This window comes from Artemia franciscana, chromosome 6 (genome assembly GCF_032884065.1).
Source record: "Artemia franciscana chromosome 6, ASM3288406v1, whole genome shotgun sequence".
Classification (NCBI taxonomy): Eukaryota; Metazoa; Arthropoda; class Branchiopoda; order Anostraca; family Artemiidae; genus Artemia; species Artemia franciscana.
This window is the reverse complement of record NC_088868.1, coordinates 28,436,353-28,464,117: the sequence shown is the minus strand read 5'-3', so window position 1 is coordinate 28,464,117 and position 27,765 is coordinate 28,436,353. Positions and strand designations below refer to the sequence as shown.

At 35.6% G+C, this 27,765-nt stretch overlaps 1 protein-coding gene across 1 annotated transcript in view; it reads right to left on the bottom strand.

The window, feature by feature from the left end:
- Window positions 1–27,765, bottom strand: part of LOC136028534 (solute carrier family 12 member 6-like) — a 236,358-nt gene that overhangs the window by 164,021 nt on the left and 44,572 nt on the right. Inside the window, 2 exon segments of the mRNA XM_065706380.1 lie at window positions 2,776–3,030; window positions 21,822–21,904. Coding sequence (XP_065562452.1) covers window positions 2,776–3,030; window positions 21,822–21,904 — 338 coding nt within the window.

The window sequence follows — 27,765 nt, the reverse complement described above, 5'->3', positions numbered from 1 at the left end:
TCTCCGCTGTTTACGCTAAAGTTTTTTTTTATTGTTGTAAAAAGTAGAACTCTGACAAAAAGTCAAACTTTAGCGTAAAGAGCGGGGCGTTGAGGAGGGGACAGCCATTTTCATATACGGAATAATTTCTGTTCGTTTTAATTTTTAATGTCACTCCTTACTTTCAGTTAAAAAAGCTCATCCTACATAAATAATTAAAACGAAATTTGCATATTAATTTTTGCTGTTTTGGCGAAATAGCTTTCTCAAAGTTTTGGATTTTGAGAAAAAAGGGGTGGTAGAAGGGGCCTAGTTGTCCTCCAATTTTTTGGATGCTTAAAAAGGCCACTGGAACTTTAATTTTATTGATGAACATTTTTTTTTATTAGTAACATATGTACGTAACTTACAAATTAACTTACGTAACGAACCTCTATATTCGTTTTTATTTTATTACGTATATGAGGGGGGTTCGCCCTATTGTCAATACCTCGCTCTTTACACTAAAGTTTGAATTTTGTTCCAATTCTTTAAGGATGACCCCTGAATCACAAAGGCCGCTTAATTAGAATAATTGCTCTTTTGAAATTACTAAAAACACTCTAGCGTAAAGAGCGAGGTATTGGTGAGGCGAAAAAGCCCCTAATACACGTAACATTTCTCTTCGTTTTAATTTTTAAGGTTGCTTCTTACTTTCAGTTAAAAAAAACTTGTTTTTTATTTAATTTCTTATTTTTTTTTTAATGATGCTGAAAAATCCAGCGCATGGAATTTCATGCGTCATGGAAATTCACGCCCCCCATGATAAATTCTTCCATGTAAAGATCCTCCCACATTACCCCCCCCCCCTCCACAACACCAGAAAAATATCTCCTAAAAACGTCTGTATACTTCCCAATAACCATTACTATATGTAAACAATGGGCAAAGTTCATAACTTTCAGCCCTTCCACCGGGAACTGAAGGGGATTAAGTCGTCCTCAGAGAAATAGTTATTAGATTTTTCGACTATGTTCAACAAAACGGCTATCTCAAAATTTTGATTTGGTGACTTAGGGGTAAAATGAGCGTGGGAGAGGGCCTAGTTGGCCTCCAATTTTTTTGGTTACTTGAAAATGGTACTAAAAATTTCAATTTATGTTAGAATCAGGCGTCTTATGACATTCTAAGACCACTGGGTTAATACGATCACCTCTGGGGGGAAAACAAACAAATAAACAAACAAACAAGCATCCGTGATCTTTTTTCTGGCAAAAAATTCAAAATCCAAATTTTTGCAGGTAGGAGCATAAAAGCTCTACAATAGGGTTCTCTGATACGCTGAATCTGATGATGGGATTTTCATTAAGATTATATGACTTTTAGGGGTTGTTTTGCCTTTTTTGAAAAAAAGGCTAATTTTCTCAGGCTCGTAAAGTTTGATGGGTAAAACTAAACTTGATGGAACTTATATATTTGCGTAAAATTGGCATAAATCAGCATAAAAATCCAATTCTTTCGAAGTATATATTAGTATCGAAATTCCTTTTTTAGAGTTTCGGTTACTATTGAGCCAAGTTGCTCCTTACTTACAGTTCGTTACCACGAACTCTTTGAAATAAAAAACCACCAAAATTTCAACAAAATTGGCCATCGATGAAGATTTTTGGTCTCTAATTTGATAATTCTGGGTCTGGTTATTATGTCCTAGAAAATTAGAAAAAGAACGATGTCTTAGATTTATAAGCATTAGAACACGGAGTTATATGAGAGCGGATTTATCTTATATTTAGATGATGGACTATCTGTGAGGGATCTCAATACATCAAATGTTTAAGAAGCATCTACAGCATTGTCTTAGAAAGGATTTAGAAACGTTTTGGTTAGTGTTCTAAAAATAGTGCAAAATTGTACAATGAAATGTAAGATGGAGACACAATAAAAGGATGAGTGCATCATATCAAAATAACAGATTCAATGGTAGCACCCTTTTCTTAAGAAACAAATACTTATTGAAGATGGATAGAAATAGATATCTCCAAAAGAAGTAAGACGTCTCCCAAAAAATCGTAGCTACCACTCTAAGCATTACAAGCCAAACAATAACATAAGTAATGTATTTTATTGGTGCCATTATTGGGCTTTTAATGCTTAAAGGGGTATTTAAGACATTAATTCTTCTAAGTGGGATTTTGGGCAATGAAATTCTCAATATGCTTTCATGATCAACTTTTATTATCAGGGTTAATTGACATAATAGTTACCACTCCTGAATCAGCTTCAAATGATGATTCTACCTCGCATGACAGTGATTTTTTCAAGCCTGTTATAAATTCTCAGTTACTACGGGCACGAGTTCACTTTTATTAGGTTACTCCTAAGGAGGCAACGCTGATTCCTGTTTTCACCTACAAGGGCAAGGCAGATACGCGCCTTGCCTGTTCAAAGGAAGTTAATTTATATGTATGTGTGCAATTTACCTTAGACACCTATGGCCCTAGTGACGTTTCTACTTAATGGCATCTCAGAAACATCACAAAATATTTTTACTCCTGACAGCATATTCTGTGAAATATTTTGATATCAGGTGTTCATATCCAGTTTCTTATTTCCTATACATAAGATGTTTAACAGATAAAAGGAAAAACCTACAACACAACAATATCCAAAAACAATAAAAATGCAAAAATGGAAACATCACAAAAGATTTTTACTCCCGACAGCATATTGTGTGAAGTTTTTGGATATCAGATGTTTCATATCTACTTTCTTATTTCCAGTACATAAGCTGTCTAATAGGTAAAAGGAAAAACTTACCACACAACAACATCCAAAAACAATGAAAAATGCTTGAATAACACCAGCAGTTCCCACCAACCATGTAAATCTGATAAAAAGAATAATTCCAAAAATATTTTGCATGCATGGAAAGTAGACCCCTGACATCCATCCTAGACCAGCCTTTTTTGACGATGGTTGTGCTGCCTCCACTTCACTTGGAGCTGGGGTGGTGGCGCTGTAGTTTTGGAAAGACTGGAGGATTGATGAGATGATTGGACGGTCTCCTGATTCCTGTAAAAATGTATCAATTAACGGAAAAGAAGAATATATCAATTGAATGGTAATTATAAGTCAATCAATTTAATGATAAGTTTTGAAGCTAAAGACTTGAGACTTGTATGCTTCTGATAATGAAAATAGTAAAAAGTAAGAAACATTTAAAATGTATTTAGTTTTCAGTAAAGTGCAAATTATGTTCTAGCCTTGAGAAGGCACGGGGGTTATCAATCCTACTCATGTTAATTCCTACTGTTTTTTAGTTTGACATTTCTCATAATTTTTTTTCTTTTTTTCTAGTTAGTTTCTTTTTAATTTTACTGGAATTTTATTTCTTAGAGTTTCAGCTTCTATCGACAAGGAACACAATTTACTTATTCGATATTGTATTCAATATTGTATTTACTTCTTTAATTGGTTCAGATTTGTATTTTTATAGTGAAATCTATACAAACTTTCAAATCATTAACATTTATATTCAAAGAAGATATGTTTCGTTCTTTTTACAGGAAAATATACGTGATTGAAACTAACAGAATTTTAGTTTTTATAAATTCTAAAACTCAATGGTTAGTTGTTATTGCTTGATTTTTTGAAAAATTATTTAAAATTATTAAATTTATATAAAATTTTCTTTAAAATTCCTTTTAAAATTATTTCACTTTCCACCATAGCTATGCGCCTCCCCAAGCGTCCAATGCGCACAAATTAACTTAGTGTATAGCCCCTTCGAGGAAACTATTTTTCAATCCTTCAGAGACTTAAAGAGCGGTGGAGATCCGCTCTAATATTGACTATTCCAGCAAAATTGGATTACTAATTGAGGCCATTCAAATGCCTTCTCCTTTCCCGTGGAATTTCAGTTAATAGGAGGGAAGAAGGAAAACTAGATAGTTCATCATTAATTTGTCGTAGTGAGCATGGAAGCACAGAGAAAAGAGAGATCATTGTCAAAAATAGCCGTATTAAACAGTGGACTTTAGTTCCATTGTTTTTTTCTTTTGCGTCAATCCAAACATTTTTTGACATATTACATCATAAAAGAGTCAATTGATTTTAGTTACAACATTTTTTACAAGTAAATTTTCTGTTTTTTTTCTTTTTGTGGCATAGACGAAATATTTAGATGAAAAACTTACGCCTATGTAGAGTGTATCTTCCATAAGGAATATTTAAATGATCTAGTAAAAAAAAATTTAGAAGTTGTTATAAGCAGCGAAATGGCGCTACCTAAGTGAAGAGCGAAATGGGCTGTATGTATTCTTTTTTCATCAAGGCACTTCGTATGGAAGGAGTTGTCGCAGAAACTTCGGAAAAAGCTCATTAGACTGGAAATTGACATTTTTAGTGCTTTTATAAGAGTCAAATGTGATTGGAAGACAGCCATCCCCCCCCCCCACTCCTTTTTCCCCAAAGACCTGCCTTCTCAAGACCAGAAAATAATTTACACTTTACTAAAAAAAAAAACAAAAAAACCCAATGTCGTTTATTGTCAGTTTAATATACATATACCAATGTTTACTCCTTAAAGTTTTAATAGTTTTTTTATCTATTAAAGTAAAAAAAGTGAAGACATTTAAAATGTATTTTGCCTTCCATAGAATACAAATTAAGTTCTGGTATTAAGAAGGCAATGGGAGTAGTATCCCTTCAATGGGTCCGGTCACAACCCACTTCTGGTATAATTGCAAAAGAAGTAATTGCAGGAAACATTGCTTACCAGATGCTTTTTCGCGGTGGAATAATACAACTGATACTACGAGAGCCCGTCCCATTGCGTTTTCTTAGCTTCCGGTAATTTGTACTTTTGAATACCAAATATTTAACCAAAGTCATAAAGGGCGCTATTGTTAACTACAGTTATAGATGACAACATACTTTCTTTTCCAAATCATATTTTTTAACTTCTAAGCAGCTTTTTCCATGACTTTATTATAGTTACTAGCTGTTGGGGTGGGGCTTCGTGCCACCCCAACACCTAGCTGGTGGGGGCGCTTCACCCCAACCCCCCAAGCCCCCCCCCCCCCCGCGCATAAGTCGTTACGCGCCATATTAGTTATGCGCCATTGTAGTTGTGTCCCTGTGTCCCACCTGTGATATATATATATATATATATATATATATATATATATATATATATATATATATATATATATATATAGATATATATATATATATATATATATATATATATATATATATATATATATATATATATATATATATATATATACTAGCTGTTGGGGTGGCGCTTCGCGCCACCCCAACACCTAGTTGGTGGGGCGCTTCGCGCCCCCCCAAGCCCCCCCGCGCGCGTAAGTCGTTACGCGCCATATTAGTTACGCGCCATTGTAGTTGTGTCCCTGTGTCCCACCTGTGAATATAGATAGATTTATATATGTGTTTCAAACTACGTAAAAATTGCGAATATACAACATTCTTGGCTTTCCCATTGTCTGTCCATATACAAAGCCGTATGTACTAATAATGACGTCATATGCAAACGCTCTTTTTACAAACAAACAAACATGCATACACACAACTCGTTTTTATACAGATAGATAGACAGATAGATACAATACAAATTAACTACGTAAAACTTGTGAATATACAACAGTCTTCGCTGTCCCATTGTCTGTGCGTATAAATAGATTGTCAGGTTTACCGACCCTCAAAGATGCAACATACAATTGTACATTGGTAAAGCAATCTGTATTAAGATCTATACCGCATTTTTCTAGTGATTGCCCTTGAGCTTTGTTGATGGTGGTTGCAAATGCTAATCGAATTGGGAATTGCAATCTTTTAAATTGAAAAAGCAGATCCGTTGGAATCATGGGAATGCGAGGAATAAGAACAGCCTCACCCTCATAAGGCCCTGTCAAGATTGTGGCATCTATTAGGTTTTCCATTTTTTTTTTACGGCAAGTCGCGTGCCATTGCAAAGCTTTGGTGGGTTGATATTTCTTAAAAGTATTATTGGTACGCCTATTTTTAGTTGTAGCAGGTGTGGTGGACACCCTGAAGAATCTATGGAATTTAAAAATTCAGATGGATAATTAACCGCTTCATTTGGTACCGAAATACAAATTAACTGCGTAAAACTTGCGAATATACAACATTCTTCGCTGTCCAATTCTCGCTGCATATAAATAGATTGTCAGGTTTACCGACTCTCGAACATGCAACGTACAATTGTCCATGGGAAAAACAATCAGTATTAAGATCAATACCACATTTTTCTAATGATTGACCTTGAGCTTTGTTAATGGTGATTGCAAATGCTAATCGAATTGGGAATTGCAATCTTTTAAATTGAAAAGGCAGATCTGTTGGAATCATGGGAATGCGAGGAATAAGAACAGCCTCACCCTCAAAAGGCCCTTTCAGGATTGTGACCTCTATTAGGTTTTCCATTGTTTTTTTTACGGCAAGTCGAGTGCCATTGCAAAGCTTTGGTGGGTTTATGTTACGTAACAATATTATTGGTACGCCTATTTTTAGTTGTAGCACGTGTGGTGGAAACCCTGAAAGATCTATGGAATTTAAAAATTCAGATGGATAATTAACCTTTTCATTTGGTTCCAAAACTGTGTCGACTGACTTGTAAAGGACTGCCTTGTCTTGAATCTTGGTCAAAACAATATTGTTGATTTCGTGGACGTCTATATTTTTGGGTGCGAGAATCGCTCTTTCACTTAGCCATTTATTATTTTTATAATTTTTTAGAATATTCGGAAATATATTTTCAATCAATTCATTTTTGGACGTCACTAAATTACAGAAATCAGCAGGTAGTTGTATACGTCCTGAAATTGAGTCTACTGGGAGCTTTCCGTTTTTTCCATTGCTAGCAATTGATCTGAAAATGTTTGACCAGAGTCATCGTTTTGCAATCGGACACGCATATTTGTAGTTAATTTTAATGTTTTTACGTGTGCCCATAAATTAGAATTTTTCAGGCAAGCATTCATTTCGTCTGCAGGAGTTGATCTAGGTATTATAGGTAATGTTTGCCTGAAATCTCCTGCAAGCAATATTAATGTGCTGCCAAAGGGTTTCGAATTCCCTCTTAAATCTTTCAAGCATTGATCCAGAGCCTCGAGCAATTTTTTGTGTGCCATTGTGCACTCATCCCAAATAATAAGTTTGCATTGCTGCAATACTTTACCCATCCCAGATGATTTGGAAATATTGCACGTGGGAGTTTCTGTAGAATGCAAGTTCAGAGGCAATTTCAAAGCGGAATGAGCAGTTCTTCCACCAGGCAGCAATGTTGCGGCTATTCCTGACGACGCAATTGCCAACGCTATATCATTTTTAGATCGAATTGATGCCAGAATCAGTTTTATCACAAACGTTTTACCAGTACCTCCTGGCGCATCCAAAAAGAAAATTTCTCCAACGTTGTTATCGACACAATGCATTATCGTATCATAAATGTCTTTTTGTTCCGACGTTAACTTGGAAATGTTATTTTGTACATACGACAATAGATCACTCGTACTGTAACTTTGTTCACGATCCAATTCTACACATGTCGAAACAGCAGCGATACGGTTAGGTGAAGGCATTCCCAAACCCTGAAGAGGTTTGTTTGCCATGCTTATGCAAATATCTTCTATAACAACTAAAGTGTAGTTATAAATTTCTGGTGTAAAATCAAAAGTCATGTCTGACGTCTCTAACTGTTTTCGATGAAGTATATCTTCGGACATTTTTGACTTATATTTTTCCCATAAATCTGTAGGAGCTGATGGAGAGCAAGTTGTTAAAATGATGCCAAACAATGCACGAATTTGACTTGGGGTTGACGTTTCGCACGCGTCATTGATGCAGTTATCCCAGTGTTGGTCATTCTCCAATAAATTCAGAGCTTGGCATGCACTACGGTAAGTGTCATGTATAGTACCATTTACAGTCCTCAAATACTCAAAGGATGTCGGACCGGGTACATTCACCAAAAGCAGGCGTAGAAAGAAGCATTCATGTTGATTGGGGTGAACGGTGTAGAGTCTTCCTATCGTGGTATCTTTGAAGATGGTAGGTTGGCCGTCGACTGACTTACCCTGTTTTCGACGTTCAAATACTTTATTTTTAGTATTCCACGTGTAATACGAAGGCACTTCAGTATACAGCAGTTTTTTTGCAAAAGAATCATTTTTGCAAAGCGAAAAAAAAGCTGTTAATGTTGTATCCGGTGGATTCAGGACTCTTTGTTGCACGTTGGTTTCCGTGAAATAAACACGTTGACCATTCTGTAAATGTACCGCTAAGTGAACAACAGCTGGACTACGTTCATGTATCGGAAATGAAAGAATTCGCCAAACAGCTTCATTACTGCTTATGTATCTTCCAGCCTGATATTCTACGATTTCATCGAAATCTTTGATTTCGGACTGCAAGCCAAAAACTGCCATGTCACTGCCTTTGTTGACGTATTTACATATATATTTTATTGCCTTTACGGAGTTACAGTATTCAACGTTTATATGGGCATTAAATGTTTTTGATAATAAAGGGGAATATGGAACAACCCACTGGTTATCTACTTCGATGGTGGTACCGTTACGCTTCTTTATTATTGCTGTTTTACCGCCATCTTCAGTAGATCTTCTTCTATATTGTGGGTAACCATCATTGCCAGTAATTGTTTTGGGTACTAAAAGTCGAGGATATTGCTTTGTGCACCTTCCTTTGGCCATGCATGGTGAATTTTCGTTCAGTGCACCGCAAGGTCCATGTATCATATTTTTTACAATAATATCATGTAACCCCTTATCGACATTTTTATCAGGTATTTCAGCGGAAATCACATCATCAATTTCGTTTGAAGTAATTTTTTTATGTAGCCAGATTAGTATATGTGCGTGTGGCAAACCTCGTTTTTGCCATTCCACTGAGTACATCCAGCATCGCACTGACCCAAACACTTCATGTTTTACAAGGTAGTTTATCAGTGATTTCAACTTTTGCCGGAAGACACGTGCCGTAATGTCATGCCTATGAACCGCCGATTGTCCTTGAAGTAAAAGCTGCAGTATCTCGTCCCAAGATTGATTACATGTAAATGTAATAAATAAATCTGGACGACCATAGAGACGAACATACGCAATAGCATCTTGAGCATATTCATGCATATGACGGGGACTGCCAGCATATGACGAAGGTAAAATTGTTAATCTTCCAACGTTTGTGGTATTACCGTCATTTATAACTGCATCTCGCAAATGAATGTATTGTTCAGAGCGGAGCTTGGTCTGATTCAGGTGGATATATAGCAAACGTTCTGATTCAATTTTAGCATACATATCCACGACAAATTGGTGAAACAATTCACGGCATTTTAAAATATAATTTAGTTCATCCTGCCGAATCATTAGTCTATAGGAATAATAATGCATTGCACTGCATTTCTTATTCATTTCTTTGTTAGTGGCTGGATTCATCAATTTAATATTAAAGTGATAGCCGTCGGCTCCATCCCAAAAAATGATAGGATATTGTAGGGCATCGTAGCATCGATGAGTTTCAGCAATTCTTAACAACTGAGCGTTTCGCTTATGTAGAATAATATCTCGAGGTAAAAACTGATCACCGACCATAACGATTGCCATTTCGTCGATAGTCGGAGCATTGTATCTACGCACATGTTGGCCAGGAGGCGTTTTGTCAGCGGAAATAACAATTTTATGAGTATCAGTAGGCATCAAATCGATGGCTGTTTTGAACAGACGCACTAAATTATTATTTTCGTGGAAAAGATGTTGCAATTGGGAAACGATTGTCCTTTCAACGTTGGGAGAAATTTCGCGACGTGCATTCAATTCAGAATTTCTATCACTGATGAAGTACAATTGTAAAAATTTATGATTCTCGCCTAAGAATGGTAGAAGGGACCCTGCTTTATGATAAATTTGCCCTTTTACTTTGAAAGTAGACATAAATTGATCTGGATTTACGATTTGGGCTCCAAACGACGTCATTTGGAAACATGAGTTGTATTGTCTGATTTTTGACAAAAAACGCTTAGATTCTGACGTAGTTCCAGTAAGGAAAGTCTTCAATGGCTCTGGTGGTGCAGCCAATAGAGGAAGTTTAACTTTTCCTGAGGCGCAACACATTCCCATTGTTTCACCATTGAATTTCAAGGCCTTGCAATAGGGACAAATTTTAGACATTGTCCCGATTTGAACACATCTACTCAAGCTATAATCATCGACTGGGTTGTACCTGAATGCCAGGCGATAACTTTCAGATTGCTCTGATTCCTCGGCACGCTTTCTTTTCTTACTTTCTCTATCAGCAGCAAGCCTGATTTCTTGCTGTTCTTGTAATTCCTCGGCACGCTTTCTTTTCTTACTTTCTCTATCAGCAGCAAGCCTGATTTCTTGCTGTTCTTGTAATTCCTCGGCAAGCTTTCTTTTCTTACTTTCTCTATCAGCAGCAAGCCTGATTTCTTGCTGTTCTTGTAATTCCTCGGCCCGCCTTCTTTTTTCACATTCTCTTTTAGCAGCAAGTCTGCTTCTGCGTTGCTCTGGTAGTTCCTCGGCATGCTTTCTTTTTTTCACTTTCTCTTTTAGCAGCAAGTCTGCTTTCGCGTTGCTCTGGTAGTTCCTCGGCACGCTTTCTTTTCTGACTTTCTCTATCAGCAGCAAGTTTTCTGGCATAGACTCTTTGAGCATCTTCATCAGTCATTATAAACTTAAGCATTAATAGAATTCTACGCGAACATACGTCTTATATAACTTGAATGACGTCACGCCTTCAAAGCAAAAATGATGGCAGCTAATTTCATGACGTCAGCCGAAACATGACGGCGAACATATGTCTTATATAACTTGAATGACGTCACCTTCAAAGCAAAAATAACGGCAACTAATTTCATGACGTCAGCCGAAACATGACGTCACCTGATCCATCCACAGACAGACAAACAACTTATTTTTATATATATAGATAGATATATATATATATATATATATATATATATATATATATATATATATATATATATATATATATATATATATATATATATATATATATATATATATTCTTCGCTGTCCCGTTGTCTGAGCATATAAACAGATTGTCGGGTTTACCGACTCTTGAACATGCAAGATATAATTGTCCATGGGAAAAACAATCCGTATTCAGATCAATACCTCATTATTCTAATGATTGCCCTTAGCTTTGTTGATGGTGATTGCTAATCGAACATTCCCTGTGTCCCCATCGTCATTTATATATCTCCCTGTGCCCCCCGGCGTCCCCGTTGTAGTTGTGTCCCTGTTTTCCGGTCGTCATTTATATTCCCTGTGTCCCGGTCGTCATTTGTGTCCCGGTGATTTTTTCTTTTTAGTTTTTTACCTTTTCTATTTTTTTTCCTTTTTTTAAGTTTTTTTCTTTTTAGGTTTTTTCTTTTTTAGGTTTTTTCGCGCCATATCAGTTACGCGCCATTGTAGTTGTGTCCCTGCGTCCCACCTGTGAATATAGATAGAGATATATATGTTTGTAAAACTTGCAAATATACAACATTCTTCGCTGTCCCATTGTCTGTGCATATAAATAGATTGTCAGGCTTACCGACTCTTGAACATGCAACACATAAATGTCCATGGGAAAAGCAATCCGTCTTCCGATCTATATCTCATTATTATAATGATTGCCCTTAAGCTTTGTTGATGGTGATTGCTAATCAAACATTCCCTGTGTCCTGGTCGTCATTTATATATCCCCCCTGTGCCCCCCGGCGTCCCCGTTGTAGTTGTGTCCCTGTGTCCCGGTCGTCATTTATATTCCCTGTGGTCGTTATTTGTGTCCCGATGTCCCAGTCTGTAATTTCTCTTGGAGTGTCCCGGTCGTCATTTGTGTCCCGGTGTCCCGGTCTGTAATTTCGTCAGTCGACAAACATGACGTCAGTCGACAAACAACTTCATGCCGACATACAGCTCAATCCTCATAATGACGTCAGTCGACAAACATGACGTCAGTCGACACACAAACAACTTATTTTTATATATATATATAAATGTCTGATATTGGTATCAAACGTGAGACCCAAGATTTCCTATGGTAAAAGAACGACACGTTAGTTGACTAGGCCAACAAGTCATTGATGATATTATACCTTACAAATACATTCTATGCAATCAATTTATTCTTTCTGAGTGCTATCCAACTGGTGTTAAGCGTCACTATTTCTTAACAAGTTCATTGCGCTATCCATTTCTCAATCGGAGTTGGATATATGGTAAAAACTATCAGAGACTTGTTTTCAGGTCCTTTTTGGAATTATTCCGAGAAAATGCATACCACAGTGATTTGAGATACTAGGAGGACAGACATATTCTTCTGATGGTCAAGGAAACTTGTTTCGATCTCCAAAAATTTTAATGACTACAATCGGCCAGATATCACTTTTGTACTTGAATGGTTCAGAGCAGAACAGTTTTTCATTACTGAGGTCTGCGCATGAGTTTGGGCCCAACATTCCCATCCTTGTACACAAGTCTCCCTCCAGGCCCTCCCAATGAAATTTTCCCCAATCCCCCCCCCATTTTTTGAATTTAGAATTTTTTTAACAGAGAACTTTTTGGGGACAGACTTTCTTTCTTTTTGACGCACAGGAACGTAGTCAAACTTGTCGCTCATAAATTTCCAAAATCACGTTAAAGCAGAAGGTTTCACTGAAACGTTTCCCACATTATCTCCTTGAACAAAAAGACATGATTCAAAGTTTATCATATGTTTTTCTATAGATAAGTCCCCCTCTTCCCAGTTTCCAACCACACCTGCACAAGAGGCACACGGAACTAGTCGCTGTAGCCAACAAAAAAGAATACGGCCTTTGTAAGTTCTCTGGTGTCAGTGAAATCCATTGACATGAGGGATAAATGCAGTTTTTTTTAGTTGAGGCGTTGCTTATTAAGGGAAATGTCCTACAGATAAACTTTTAAGTGAAAAGTGCGAGTCAAATATACCACTATTCGATTTGAAAGACTTTGAGTGTCCCAAATATCTGTATAAGATCAATAACCACGACAACGAGATACGATTTTTTAGTGCTCGGATTCCAAGACACATTCCCTCTCGGATTATGTGCATAAGTCATTATGAGAAGAAGATCGGAGTTCATAGTGTGAATTGGGACCACACCAAGTAGTTAATGAATGGTCATAAGCAACGAATGTTGCATGTATACATGTGTTTTTCACTTAATAATAAACAAGTTTTTAATAAAATGTCTGGCTGGGGAGTTAGATTTTTTTATTATATTTTTTTGGGGGGAGGGGTGGGGGGTTGGTGGTACTTAAAATATTTACGAAAAACACACAATCAGAAACACAGCCATGGAAACAGACACAAAGACGTGACAAAAAGACGATCAAACACACAGGCACAGAGAGATAGATGAAAACACACAAAGTCACACACATACATGCAAACAAATGCAGAGACAGGCAAACAAACGCTCAGATACACAGGCACAGACAGAGAAAAACAAACACAAACTCGCAAAGGCGTGTAAACAGACGCAGTGATAGGCAAACAGACGCTCAAACACGCAGGTATAGAGAGAGAGAGAGAGAGAGAGAGAGAGAGAGAGAGAGAGAGAGAGAGAGAGAGAGAGAGAGAGAGAGAAAGAGAGAGAGAGACAGACAGACAGACAGAGAAAGTTAGACACAAAGGTATGCAAACAAACGCAGAGACATGCGAAGAGACGTTCAGACACAGAGGCAGAGAGAGAGAGAGAGAGAGAGAGAGAGAGAGAGACAAAGAAACTCACAAACATACCAAGTAAGACATAAAGGCATGCAGACAGACGCTCAGAGACACAGGTAGAGAGAGAAAAAGGCAAAAACACACACACATAAACACAAAAGTCAGACACAGAGAAATGCAAACAGAAGCAGAGACAGGCAAACAGACTCTCAGACACAAATGAGCAAAAGGAGCAAAGAGAGGCACAAAAACAAACACAAACACAAAAAAACAGTCTCACAAGCATGCAAATAGACTCAGAGACAGGCAAAAAGACGGGCAGACAAGAAGTCACAAAAAGAAAGAGAGAGAGAAAAAAACACAAACACACACGCACAAAGTCAGACACAGAGGCATACAAACAGATGCAGAGAAAGGTAAAAAGACGCTCAGGCGCACAAGCACAGAAAGATAGAGAGACAAAAACACACACAATGTCAGACACACAGGCATGCAAAGACACGCAGAGACGGGCAAACAGACACTCAAACACAAAGTCATAGAGACAGTAAGTAAGAGAGAGAGAGAGAGAGAGGGAGGGAGTGAGGAGGACAGAGAGAGAGAGAGAGAGAGAAACACAGAAACACACAAAGTCAGGCACAAAGGCATGCAAACAGACAAAGAGACAGGCAAACAGATGTTCAGACACAGATGCTTTGAGGGAGGGAGAGAAAGAACGAGAGATGGAGCAAGAGATAGAGAGATAGAGAGAGAAACATGCAAAAACACACAATGTCAGACAAAAAGGCATATAAACAGACACTAAAACCGGCAAACAGACGTTTAGATACACAGGCACAGAGAGATAGAGAGAAAGAGAGAGAGAGAGAGAAACACACACAAAGATACAATGTCAGAAACAGAGGCATGCAAACAAACACAGAGATAGGCAAGCAGACGCTTAGAGACCCAGGTACAGAGACAGAAAAATCCAAAACGTACACACTAACACAAAAGTCAGATACAAAAGCAAGCAAGCAGAAGCAGATACCGGCAAACAGAAGCTCATACACGCAGACAAAAAGAGAGAGAGAGACAAAAACACAAACAAACACGCAAATTAAGACACACAAGCATGTAAACAGGCGGAAAGACAGGCAAGCAGACGCTTAGACAGGCAAAAAGACGTTCAGTACACAGTCAGAGAGGGAGACAAAGCCGAAAAAAACACATCATTCACAAAGTCAGACACAGACCTGCAAACAGACGCAGAGACAGGCAAACAGAGACTCAGATATACAGGCATAGAGAGAAAGAGAGAGAGAGACATAAACATACAAAGCTAGTCACACAGACATGCAAACAGACAGAAACGTAAGCACTTAGACGCTCTGACACACAGTCACAGAAAGAGAGAGAAAGAGACGAAAACACACACAAAGTCACATACAGAGGCATATAAACGGATGCAGAGACAGGCAAAGAGACGCTCAGACACAGAGAGAGAAAGAAAAAAAGAGAGAGAGAGAGAAAAATAAACACAACTTAACAAAGTCAGACACAGAGGCTTTCAAATAGACGTTGAAAAGGACAAACAAACACTCAGACACACAGATACAGAGAGACAGAGATAGATAGATAGAGAGAGAGAGAAAAAAAACACACACGCAAGCACAAATACACAAAAAGCCAGACTAACAGGAATGCAAACAGACGCAGAGACAGGCAAACAGACAAAATCACATAAAAACACGCAAAGTCAGACAAACAAGCATACAAACAAACGTTTCAAAGTCTTTATCGTAGAAATGTATATTGTAATTTATATGCCAGTGATGGCATGAAAATTCACTAAAGTCCATTTTGTGAAAAAAAAACACACACTCAAAAATTACACCACACGAGGACTTCCTTAAACCAATATATTCACAATCGAAAACACCAAACATCTTTGAAACTTATTGATCTGGTTTAACTGGAGGCTATGGCATTTGTGTTGAATACGTGGAATCAAGAAGGTATCGTCAAAACTATATTAATTTCCCTGTATATTCACCAAGGTAGACCTCCTGACCTTTACTTTCAAAAAAGGTAGTGCCCTTAAATAAGAGGATGTTAGACTAAGGACATTTAATGGAAGGTGGTTAAATGATTTTATTGATACCAAAGAACTTGCAAGGGATTGATTCTTTGTTGGCCACAGTGACCAGGTTCAGTGTCCTTTTTATGCAGGTGTGGTTGGAAACTGGGAAAAGGGGATGTACCAATAGATGAACATGATACATTTCGAAACATGTCCTTTTGTTCAAGGAGATGATGCGGAAAACCATCTGCTTTAACCAGAGGTTCTGACATTTGTGAGCGATACGACTGCGTTTTTGTGTAAAAAAAAAATTCTAAGCCCCCAAAAAATCAAAAGTTAAAAGACTAAATTGGGGGGACAGTTAGATGAAATGACATTGGGAGCCTTAGAGGGGGACATGGGACCATGGATAAAAACGTTGGGCTCCAAACTCATGCACAAACCCCGGTAATGGAAAACCGGTGTGCTCAGGACCACTACATTACAAAGGGATATCTCGCCGGTTGTAGCCAAAAAGTTTTTGGAGATCGAAACAAGTTGTATTGACCATAAAGAAAAACATATCTATCCAGCAAACATCTCACATCACTGTGGTATGCATATTCTCGGAATAATGCCAAAAAAGGCACCCAGAAACTAATCACTGAAAGCATTTACCATATATCCAACTCTAGTTGAGAAATCAATTGTATAATCAACTTGTTACGATATAGCGACGCTTATCACCATTTTTCTATCGCTCAGAAACAATAAATTGACTGCTGAGAATGTATATCTAAGAACATAATATAATAAATGACTTATGTGCTCAGTCAACTAAGATATCTTTCTTTTACCATAGGAAATCTAGGTTCTCGTTTTCAATTCCTATATCAGACATATATATCATAAAATCATTGGAAAAGCTTTTTACAAGCTAGAATGTATCAATTATCCGGAGTTGCGATAAAGGAACGGTACGGGCTTTCGCAGCATTTGTTGCATTATTTCACCAAGAAATAACATCTGGCAAGCGATGTTTCTTGGAAATATCTCTTATCACCTATGAGTGTATCGTCAAAATAGAGGGCTATGACTTGACCAACTGAGGGAATGCAAGAAGTTAGTAACTCCAATAGTATAATGGGAAAGGGCTATGACCGGACCAATTGAAGGTTTTTGCTTCTTTTGAGTTTGACTTTGTTTTTATTGTAATTTCTGTTTGTTTTGTGTTTCATTTATTTATTTATTTTGATTTGTGGTCGTTTTGCGCTTCGAATGCATGAGAATCCACAGTTTTTCTTCGGAATGTCTATTTTGAAGAAACTTTTTCAACAGTTTTTGATCCTGACACAAATAGTATTGCTTAATTTAAGTTTATACCTCCTCGAGGTGACCTAAAAAATAAAAATTAATATCATTCCCAGAAAATTATGTGTATTCTCTTTGAAAACCTGGATACAACTATGCTCTTTTAATTTATTCAAACAGTAAGAGCAAAAATAGTAATAGTAGTAGCCCAAAAACTTCAAATTAATACTGCCAGTCGTTCTCGATATATTGCTGAGCTTATTTGCAAGCATACACACATTGTCTTTTGATTTAGTTATAAAGCAACATTTAGTTTTAAGTATAATCGGGCAAATTGCCTAATTATGGGGGGGTGATATACCCAATATTCCGGGAAACATATTTGCTGGGCTTTTCTACTATGCTGAAAAAAAATAGCCGTCTCAAAATTTTTATTGGATGTGTTTGGAAAATCAATGGGCTTGCTATGAGAGCTGCTTTCCCTCTTATCTCTTTTTAATCTGAAAAAGGGCACTAGAACCTTTAGTTTAGAATCAAATTAGCTCCTTTATATGTTGGAATGATATTTCTAGCTATTATAGAGCGATGTTGCCTATCTTATTGCTTATATACTCTTTTAAAAACCTGTATGCATATAATTTTTTCTTTTAATTGAAACTCCTCCTAAACGTTCCCTAAAAGGTTCACCTAAATGCCCTTAACGTCATCAGTTACAGTAACTGTAGTGGTAATATTAGTAGTATATTTTTTACTTTCTAGTGATTTCAAAATCATTCTCACCAAGTCCTGGAAGTTTCAACTAAACACAATTAGCTGCTACTATGACATTGCTGCTCTAACTTTTTGATAACCTGCATATTTATGTCCTTTTTGGGTTTTCATCTTAATGATCTTGGCCTTACGAATAGCCGCAATAGAAGTGGTAGTTAAAGAAGCAGCAGTAGTAGTAGTAAGGGCTACAGCGGTATTAGTATTACTAGCAGCATGGGCGTATTGCTTTTTAGTCAATTAATCTTCCCCTTTAAGCATTTTATGAAAGTTCTAACTTAATAATCAAATATGTTCTTGAGATATATATTTTTTTTTGAGAATGTGCATACACGTAGTGTCTTTTGATTTAGTTAAAATTTCTACTCAATTTTAAAAATATATTGTTGTGGTTATAGTATCAATAGTGGAAGCAATAGTAGTGGTGGCAGCTGTAGTAGTAGTAGTGGTAGCGTACAAATATTAACTTTCTGATCAATTGATAATCTCTCTTATAATTTCCTAAAAAGTTCAAAATCAATGCACTCAGTCATTAATGAGTTACGCCCTTTCGATAGCCCATATACACATAACAGGCTTTGATTTAGTTCAACACTCCCCTCAACGCTCTCTGAAAGGCTCACCCGAATGCCCTTTGTCTTTTTGGAAAGTAAAGGTCAAACATGCAAACCTTTTACAATAACGTATATGCAAACAGTTGATGAATTGTCTAGCTTAGAGCCCTTGTTCTGGGGCTCTGAGGTGGTTGACGTCCCCAAAGACATAATTACAGGATCTTTAAACGATGCCAAACTAAGAACTAAAAATTCCGAGCTTATGATAACCAATCCAATTAGCCCCCTCCGAGGTTTATACGATCATTATTTCTATAAAAATCTTATATGCCCCAGGACATAACTTACAACCCTGGCCCTGAGGCTGTGGAGGGGGGGGGAGTAGTGTCAAAGACATATTTTAAGAAACTTTCAACTATGCTGAACAAAATAACCCTCAAAATTTTGATTCGGTGTGTTTGGGGAATCCCGTTCAATCTCCAGTCGATTGAGTCTCTTTCAATGTTTTTACGACAAATCCTAGAACACAAAGTGACCACATCACTCTTTATATAGCCTATCATATTTGTTATCGGGAAAGCCGGGTATTTTTGACTCTTGGGGTCAGATGAGGCTGTCAGACAAGGCCAAGGGTATTCAGATGAAGCTTTCATGGATTGTTGACGGGAGTGTTGAACTAAATCAAAATACACTATCTCTAAGGAGGTTTTCCAAAGGGCACATCTCAGGAATGGTTTGGGGTACTAAATTAGAATTTCCAGGAATGAAGCGGCAGATGATTAATTGATCGAAATGCAGTACGTGCATGCTGCTATTACTACTGCTACTACTACTACTACTGCAGCTACTACTATTCCTACTACTGCTGCTACAACTAATACTGCAAATACCACTACTAATACTAATACTACTATCACTATTACTACTATTACCACTACTACTACTACTACTATTACTACTACTGCACAACTGCTACTAAAAATACTACTACTACTACTACTACTACTACTACTACTACTACTGCTACTACTACTACTGTTGCCACTACTACTACTACTACTACTACTACTATCACTATTACTACTATTACCACTACTGCTACTACTACTACTACTGTACAAATGCTACTACTGCTACTATTACTACTACTACTACTACTGATATTACAACTACTATTACGGCTGCTGCTGCTACAGTACTACTACTACTACTAATACACCAACAACAACTATTTTTACCGTGATTGCAACCGGAGCCAAGGGTGGTAAGGGAATAATCCTAGGGAGTGTTGAGGGAGAAGTTGAACTAAATGAGAACACACTATTTGCATAAATTGTCAAAATAGTGTATCAGCAATATCTAATGATATTGAACGGTTTAGCAACGGTTTAGAATATTGAGTTAAGACTTTTTGGGCATTACGAGTGGGATGCTCAGCTGACCAAAAAGCAGTATGTACATATTACTACTGCTAATACTACTATTACTATTATTACTGCCACTTCTGCTGCTACTACTTCTACTGCTCCTACTTCTAATACAACTGCTACTACTACTACTTCTGCTACTACTATTAGTATTACCTCAACTACTACACCTACTACTGCTAGTACTGTTACTACTATTACTACTACTGCTACTAGTACTACTACTGCTATTGCTACGGCTACCACTTCTGCTAGGGATAAGGTTATTAGGGTAAAATTTAAGAGGGGATTGAGGGTAAAGTTGATCTAAATGAAAAACAATATGTGTATGCACGTTGTCAAAAGAGCGTATAAGAAATATGTTGGAACAGCTTAGAGTGTTAAGTTGAAATTTACAAAGAATGCTGTGGTAGATGCAGAGCTGATCAAAAGCCATTATTTACACGTTTACAAGCCATTATGAACATTTTAGGGAATCTTGAGTAGATAATGAACTAAATCGAAACATACTACGTGCATGCTGGCTGTCAAACGACTTATCGGCAATGATCCAGGAATTTATCATAACAAATTTAAAGAATCAAACATCATTTTCTCTGTCCATGTTACCTTAATGTATTTGGTGCAAAAATGATCTTAAATTATTAAGTCTATCAAATTTTGACAAGTGCTCAAATGAGTCCCTAGTGTCACCAATATAACTTAAGAGACTTGCAGAAACCTGTTTTTTCCATTCTATTTTTAGCTTATGTAGAAGATATCTACTTTAAAACTAAGCACACTATTTTGGAAGTCTCTCTTTTATCAACATGAACTTAAAATAGCGTGATGGAAGTTAGGTTTTCCGAAAGTTCCCAAAACCTTATCCTTTTGTGACATAGCATGATCTTTAAAACAAAACTTACAAAAGAAAACCGTCTATCTCGAGAAGTTTATTTTTAAATAGCCAGCCAACTATCTTGTTTTAAAACATTAAATAGTATAAATAAGTGGTTCAATAAGCTTTCGACTTCTGAGCCGAAAAGATAAGCTTGGATTTTTCCACATGATTATCTAGAAGCATAAATTTTTTAATGTCACTATAAAGATGAATGTCATTGTGAAACATTTATTCACAAATTTGGAATCAGTCCCCCTTATGCATAAGACAAATAATATTCATTTAAATCCTCAACGTTTCTTATTATTTTCGTTTAAACTCATGGAAACAAATTCTGTAATCCCACATAACTGCTGAACAAGGTGGGACTTGGATGGTTAGGAGACGGTGGGAATTATTCTGTGAGGCGGCATTGAAACAGATAGGGGTCAATTAGGATTAAAGGCAGGGAATAGGTGCTTTGAAATCCCCCTCGAAATGTTTGTCCCACTCGTAAAAGCCTAATAAAAATGAGTATAAACCATTTTTTATGCTTCTTTAAAGTTTTTCTTGTAGCTCTTCAAAAAAAAATCCTTTTTTAACCCCCTAGCGGAAGAAAATCCTTTCGTAACCCATGGAAAAAAAAATCCTTGATACAGTCCTGATTAGATCAGTCCTTGAAGTGAAATTTCTTTTCGCCTTCTTTATGAATGACATAAATTTGACTGATTAAACGTACATATGAAAGAGATGTATATTTATTTATTCATACATTTAAGGGGATTTAATACCTTAAAGGATAACCCTATCTCATCAATTATAAACTTTTTTAGTTTGTGTGGCCAAACTATTTTGAGTTGACTGGGTGATCTTGCAACAACTTGCAGAGATCTGATAAGAGATACCAATAAATGACAGAACACTGAAAGCTAACACCCTACTTTCCCAGAGACCTTACAAAACCATTTAACTTATTCCGTATGATTCAATTCCTGTGTGAGGACTCTGGGATATATTGTTACATTTATATGCGGACTCAATTCCTGTGCTGGGATATATTGGTGTATCTATGGGCCGCCTCAATTAGAAAATACAGATGAAGAAAGACCTTAACTTACATGGTAAAGATATAAATTCTTTTCATATCCGCTCAATGTCTCCTTTTTATTGTTAACAAAGGGGGCTTCGTCGGTAACCTCACCTGAAATACAAAGATACCATTAAAGTTGAGCACCGCTATTTCACAGGCTTTGGGATAGTGACATACTCTAACAACCGATATAAAGGTGCTTAAAGCTTCAAATATTTCAAATAGGTTCTTCTCTGAACTTTCGAGCAAACTATGCTTAAGGGCATTCAACAACTTAAGAACCATTTTGCGAGTCTCAGTGTTGGCTCACCACCTCAAAAGCAAAGGACACATTATCAAGTTTTCCCAGCAGCACGGGGAACTCCCAAAGCCAATTTGGAAAAAAAATTGAAAGGCGATCTGAAATGTTTCAACAGTTCAAAAATCTAACGAGAGGTAAATTTAAAATAGAGAAATGTACAATCTGCTACTAATTGTTCAGCAAAGTGGCTCAATTCCTGTGTGAATCAATGTATATAAAGAGTAAATTTTATGCCTCCTGTGTTGGCAGATTTTCAATCTAGGCGTGTAGTGCAACAGAAAACTCCCAAGCTATCAGATTCCTCAAATGATACTTCCTCTGAGCTGATTTTTAAGGTTTTCTAATCAGGCATGCGAGAACATTTTTACGGATTGCTTTTTTTATCTTTAAAATAATATACTGCTCCATTTAATCGAAAAATATTTTTTTTCGTATGTTTAATTAAACCAGAATATATCTTCCACACAAAACGAGAGAATTTAAATGGTCTTTCTAAGTTTCTTGGGAAAGTATATTTCACCTTCCATATCTCTGGGGTATATTCTAATATCTCAGCTCTAAAAACTATGGTAAGACCACCCGATCACTTGTAAATAGTTTGCCCATACAAACTAAAAATTTGCTCTAATTGCAATAATTGGCAATTTGCATTAATTTGCTCTAATTGGCAAATTAAATTCTTTTTCAGTAAATTAATGAGCAAGTCAAAACTTTAAAAAAAGAACGATTTTAATTACAACCAAAGCTCTTGCACTCTTAATCAAGGTCTTACATATTAGTCTTTAATTATTCTGCCAGTTCAATGGGGTGACAGTTCTAAAAGTAATTTCTCCTTCTGTCACTAAGGAAAAGTCTTGGCTTTTTCTCCATCATTTTTTCCCTAATAAAAAGTTATTCTTCTGATAATTTATAGGTACTTAGTACTTTATTCCACTTTTATATTTTTAATTTCGTCCAATATTCCTCTATTAATCACAATGAGCTTACTCTATGTCAAAAAATGACTAATTAGGAAGTTAAGTGGCCATGATTCGTACCTCATTTAGGACAAAAGAGCACAGTTCATGTGAATGGGCTATTCTTTGCTTGAACTATATAACTCCGGTATTTATGAAATAAAACGTTTTAAATTGTCTTACAAATATTTGTGTGTTTATTAGCAACAGTATTATTCTTGTTTTATGTAGAATTTAAAACTGCATTATTTTTGCAATATGTTACAGTTACGACGATTGGTGGTCTGAAGTAATACAAACCATCAAAATACTCCCAAAAAGCTGAAAATGCTGTATAAAATCATTAGACAGAGACAAGGTTAAGCTTTATTTTTTCAACTGATTTTGAAAAGTTTTGATTATCTGTATTAACTAATTAAAACTGTATCATCAGCAGAAATTTTATTTTCATTCTGTTTCCAAAAGCTTCGAAAATTATTATTATCATAAAAATGAAGTGTTGCAATCTGTTTAGCTTCATCTGAAAATTTCCTGACCACTTTCGCTTTCCTGACCATATATATATATATATATATATATATATATATATATATATATATATATATATATATATATATATATATATATATATATATATATATATATATATATATATATATATATATATATATATATATATATATATATATATATATATATATATATATATATATATATATATATATACATATATATATATATATGTCTGTGTGTATAATATAAACATTATATTTTATAAGCATATATATATATATATATATATATATATATATATATATATATATATATATATATATATATATATATATATATATAAGCATTGAAGGACTCAACAAATTGACTTAAGTGTCTGGCCATAAAGGACATCTGCCTTGAAATAGAACTTTGGAATAGAAAAGACAGAAACTAAGACTCCTTTATTCGTGGATGTCCCATAATTGATAAAACTAGAGTTGTGCATATTCAGAGCTAAAAGAGTATTTTTCTTATCCTTAGTCACACAAAAAAACGTTTCTAAATTAGATTTTTTGTTTTTAATTCAAAGTTTCGCTCCTTCTCCTCTCCATGCTATTAACATATTTACTTTCAAAACTAATAAATGTAATATAACTAATAAGTAATAATAACTAATAAATGTGGTAAATGCCAGATTTGCCTCTCACTCAATCGGACTATCTGTCTAGGCTTTTTATACACTTAGCCATGGCTTGATGCCCACAACTATTCAATTTTAATTCAAATCAAATAGTTGTGGCATCAAGTCATGGCTAGTTGTAGAAAAAGCCAAGACAGATAGTCTTATTCAGTGAGGGGCAAATCTGATATTAACCCCCTTATTGGGATTGTATAAGAATGGTGTTAATTAATTTGTGAATAGATAAGTCTATCTATTATTCGTCCCGGGAGTCATTCAAAACTACTAACAGTACTACTAATAACTCACTGCAGCACCAAGCCACGATCCTTTTCCCTCCCAAGAAGTTTCTATTTCCCTAAAATCTTCCTCGAGTTATCCTCCCAACCTACTCGGAGACAACCCACTTTTCGCTTTGCCCTGGAGTGTTGTCCGACAAAAACGATCTTTGGCAATCAGTAATTCAGTGAATACTGGAAAATTCGAGAATTTACAAACGTAGTGAATCACAGTTCTGAACTGAAGTATTGCAAGAGTCAGACACGTTTCAAACGAGTCATATACTACCTTTTTATTTTTAATAGTTATTTTCTAAATCTTATGAGAACATCTGCTTTAAATGTTAAGGCTCTTGCCGTCAATTTTGTCAGTTTTATCTTTATTTATGCTTTTCTAGCGTATTTGAAGAAAAATAGGTAAACAACTCTGACCTTTGATGTGAGAATCTTATCCGTATCTCAGCAGGTGAAAAGTTGGAAAGTAGGCCTCTCGAGAGAACTTAATTTTGATTAAAGATTATATAAGCTATATTTCATTTTTCAAAAACAGATTTTAAATAAAAGGTAAAGAAACCTTGAAATTCAATTAGTACCAAAGAAAAAAAAACATCATAAGAACATCATAAAGAATTATTTATGGAGAAACATCGTAAAAATACTGCCGAAGCTCTGTATTCAATTGAATGCTTTAAAAAGTTGATTGAAGGGACAAAAATTGCTTGAGGGACAAAAATAATATAAAAGCTCATTACAAAATTAACGATGCCATAAAAAAAAATAAATGCGATTTCCCACAAAATGATAAAATATCTTTTAGAATAAACTTTGTTTTCATTGCGGAAATAGACATTAAAAGAACTTTAGAAAGAGTGAAGTTGCTCTCCAACACAACCCATGACGATGGTCAAATCCATAGTAAATCACAAAAATGCATAGAGTCTCGAATCCATAATAAATCAGCAAGTTTAGCCTCTTTTTCTTTATAATTTACTGAATTAATGAGAATCACCGTATAACTACATACGATTTATTGTTTAACCTTGTTCATATTTACAACGACCTACGAAATCAGGCTACACCACTACTAAAGGAGGCATTGACCTGCTCTAGAGCAAAAAAAGGGGAATGACTAAAGATTAAATTAATAGTATATTCATAAATAAAATATTTACCTTATGGTATTTTGAATGTCTAGTGTTGTAGTATGGTTATGGTATTTTTAGTATTTACTTCTCTTTTTTTGGAAAGAAAATAAAGGAATGAATAAATGATCTATAGCATTTATGGGGGCTAAATCTACAGATACAATCAAGATTTTTTTTTGTCTAAAAGGTTCTTTTTTTTATTAATCCTATTATTTTTAGCAAGATCAAGAACGAAGTAATGAGGAGTGAGAAGCCCCTTTCATATAAGGGATCATTTCTGTTCGTTTTGAGCTTTAGTGTAGCTCCTTACTTTGAGCTGAAGAAAATTTTTCTTTTTTTGTTTAACTCATATCTAGAACGTCCTGCAAAATCAGGCTACATTAGTGCTGCAGAAGTTACTGACTTGCAGTATAAAAAAAAAGGAAGAGTTACTGAAGCTTAAATTAATGTTTATAAATAAAATATTCATCTTATAGAATTGTTATATTCTAATGTTTTAGTATGTTTATATTCATGGTATGATTAGTATTTTCTTATTTTTCGTTGGAAAGAAAGTAGAGGAATGTAAAAATAGTCTCTAGAATTTAGGGGGGTCAGATCTATGGCCACAATCAAGATTTTTTTCTTGTCTAAAAGATTCTCTTTTTTGGTTAAGCTTACTATTTTTGGTGAGATTAAAACTAAAATGTATATAAAATGCATCTTGAAAGAGTGTTGAAAAGGAGAACATTCGTTGATCACATGACATTCTTTTAGCTGTATTTTCTTTAAGCAAAAAAGTTCATTTTGACATAGTTAAAAAAAAATGTGAGACCTAAAAAACACCAATAGCAAAGCTTGAGAAAAATATCAAGAAACCACGGCTATAGATTATTTTAAATAACAGTGCCATCTATTCAAACATATGAATAGAGTTGCAAATTATAATTTCCGTATACTATGTAATTATAAAATGCAAACTATAATTAGAGTACGACACATCTAAAATTGAGTACGCCTTAAGTAGAGCTGATTAGCATGACCTGAAAGTAGTAGCTGAAAAACAAAGCCTCTGAAGCTCTCTAAAGTGTAACAGAAACCACTTTGCTTCAAAAAAATAACCTGCATTTTCTTTCGGAAAAACAAAATATGCTATGAACGCCGTCACATTAATTTTTTTTCGAAAGTTCATTTAATTTCTGGTTTTGGGTTTTGGCACAAAATCAGTTTTGGGTTCTTTTTCCCATCAGTAGCATCACTTGCAGAAGAATAAAATAAAATTTTATTTAAAAAACGGTCTCTCTTTTTAAATGCTATGTTTGGCTAAGGAACTTAAAAAAGTATTGGTTGAATAGAGAATCATCAAGGAGTAAAAAATTTTGAAAACTCAATCCAATATTTACACCTTAGCTTCTGAGCCCTCTTGGGAGAAAGACCAAAGTTTTTTGTTTTCACTCGACTCACAGGGTGAACTTAGAGTTTTCATTCAGGGGGGATAGCTCAAACTTGACAACGCCCACCCATGTATACAGCCTTGCTTGAGCTTTAGCTTGTAGGTGCATCCACGAAAAGCTTAACATAAAATGAAAATGTTTGTGCTTCTAGCCAACTGGCTACCAAAATGTTTCGACTATTCTGTCTTCCACCAATAAGAGCTTCAATAAAAGGAATTTGGTAAGGATAGTTCCCAACAAATTCCATTCTTATCAGACTTAAGAAAAAATAGGAGATCAAAATAACTGGAACAGACAGTGCGAGCTAGCTCTTTAATATACAAAAACTGTGTTGTGTCATAGTTCATTATATTGGTAATCTCAATCACAATAAGTAATTGTTTGATCTTGGGAACAAATACATCATTTACTGAACATATTGTGCTACTGTATTCGATCAGAAAACACTAAAACTACTGCTTCTACTAACAACTCCATGAAGGAAAAAACCATTTTGACCAATACTGCGCAAGCTCATTTAATTTGCTCGGCTGTTTTTACTTTAATGGGCACCTCTCTTCGAAGGGGAAGGCCTTGCGTGGTTTAGGCTTAGAATTCGAAACCAACATTTTGGAATGGTGGGTGGAGAACTCTAAAAACACCGGAAAACTGATTATTTCTGTGTTAGAAATCAACTTGACTGACA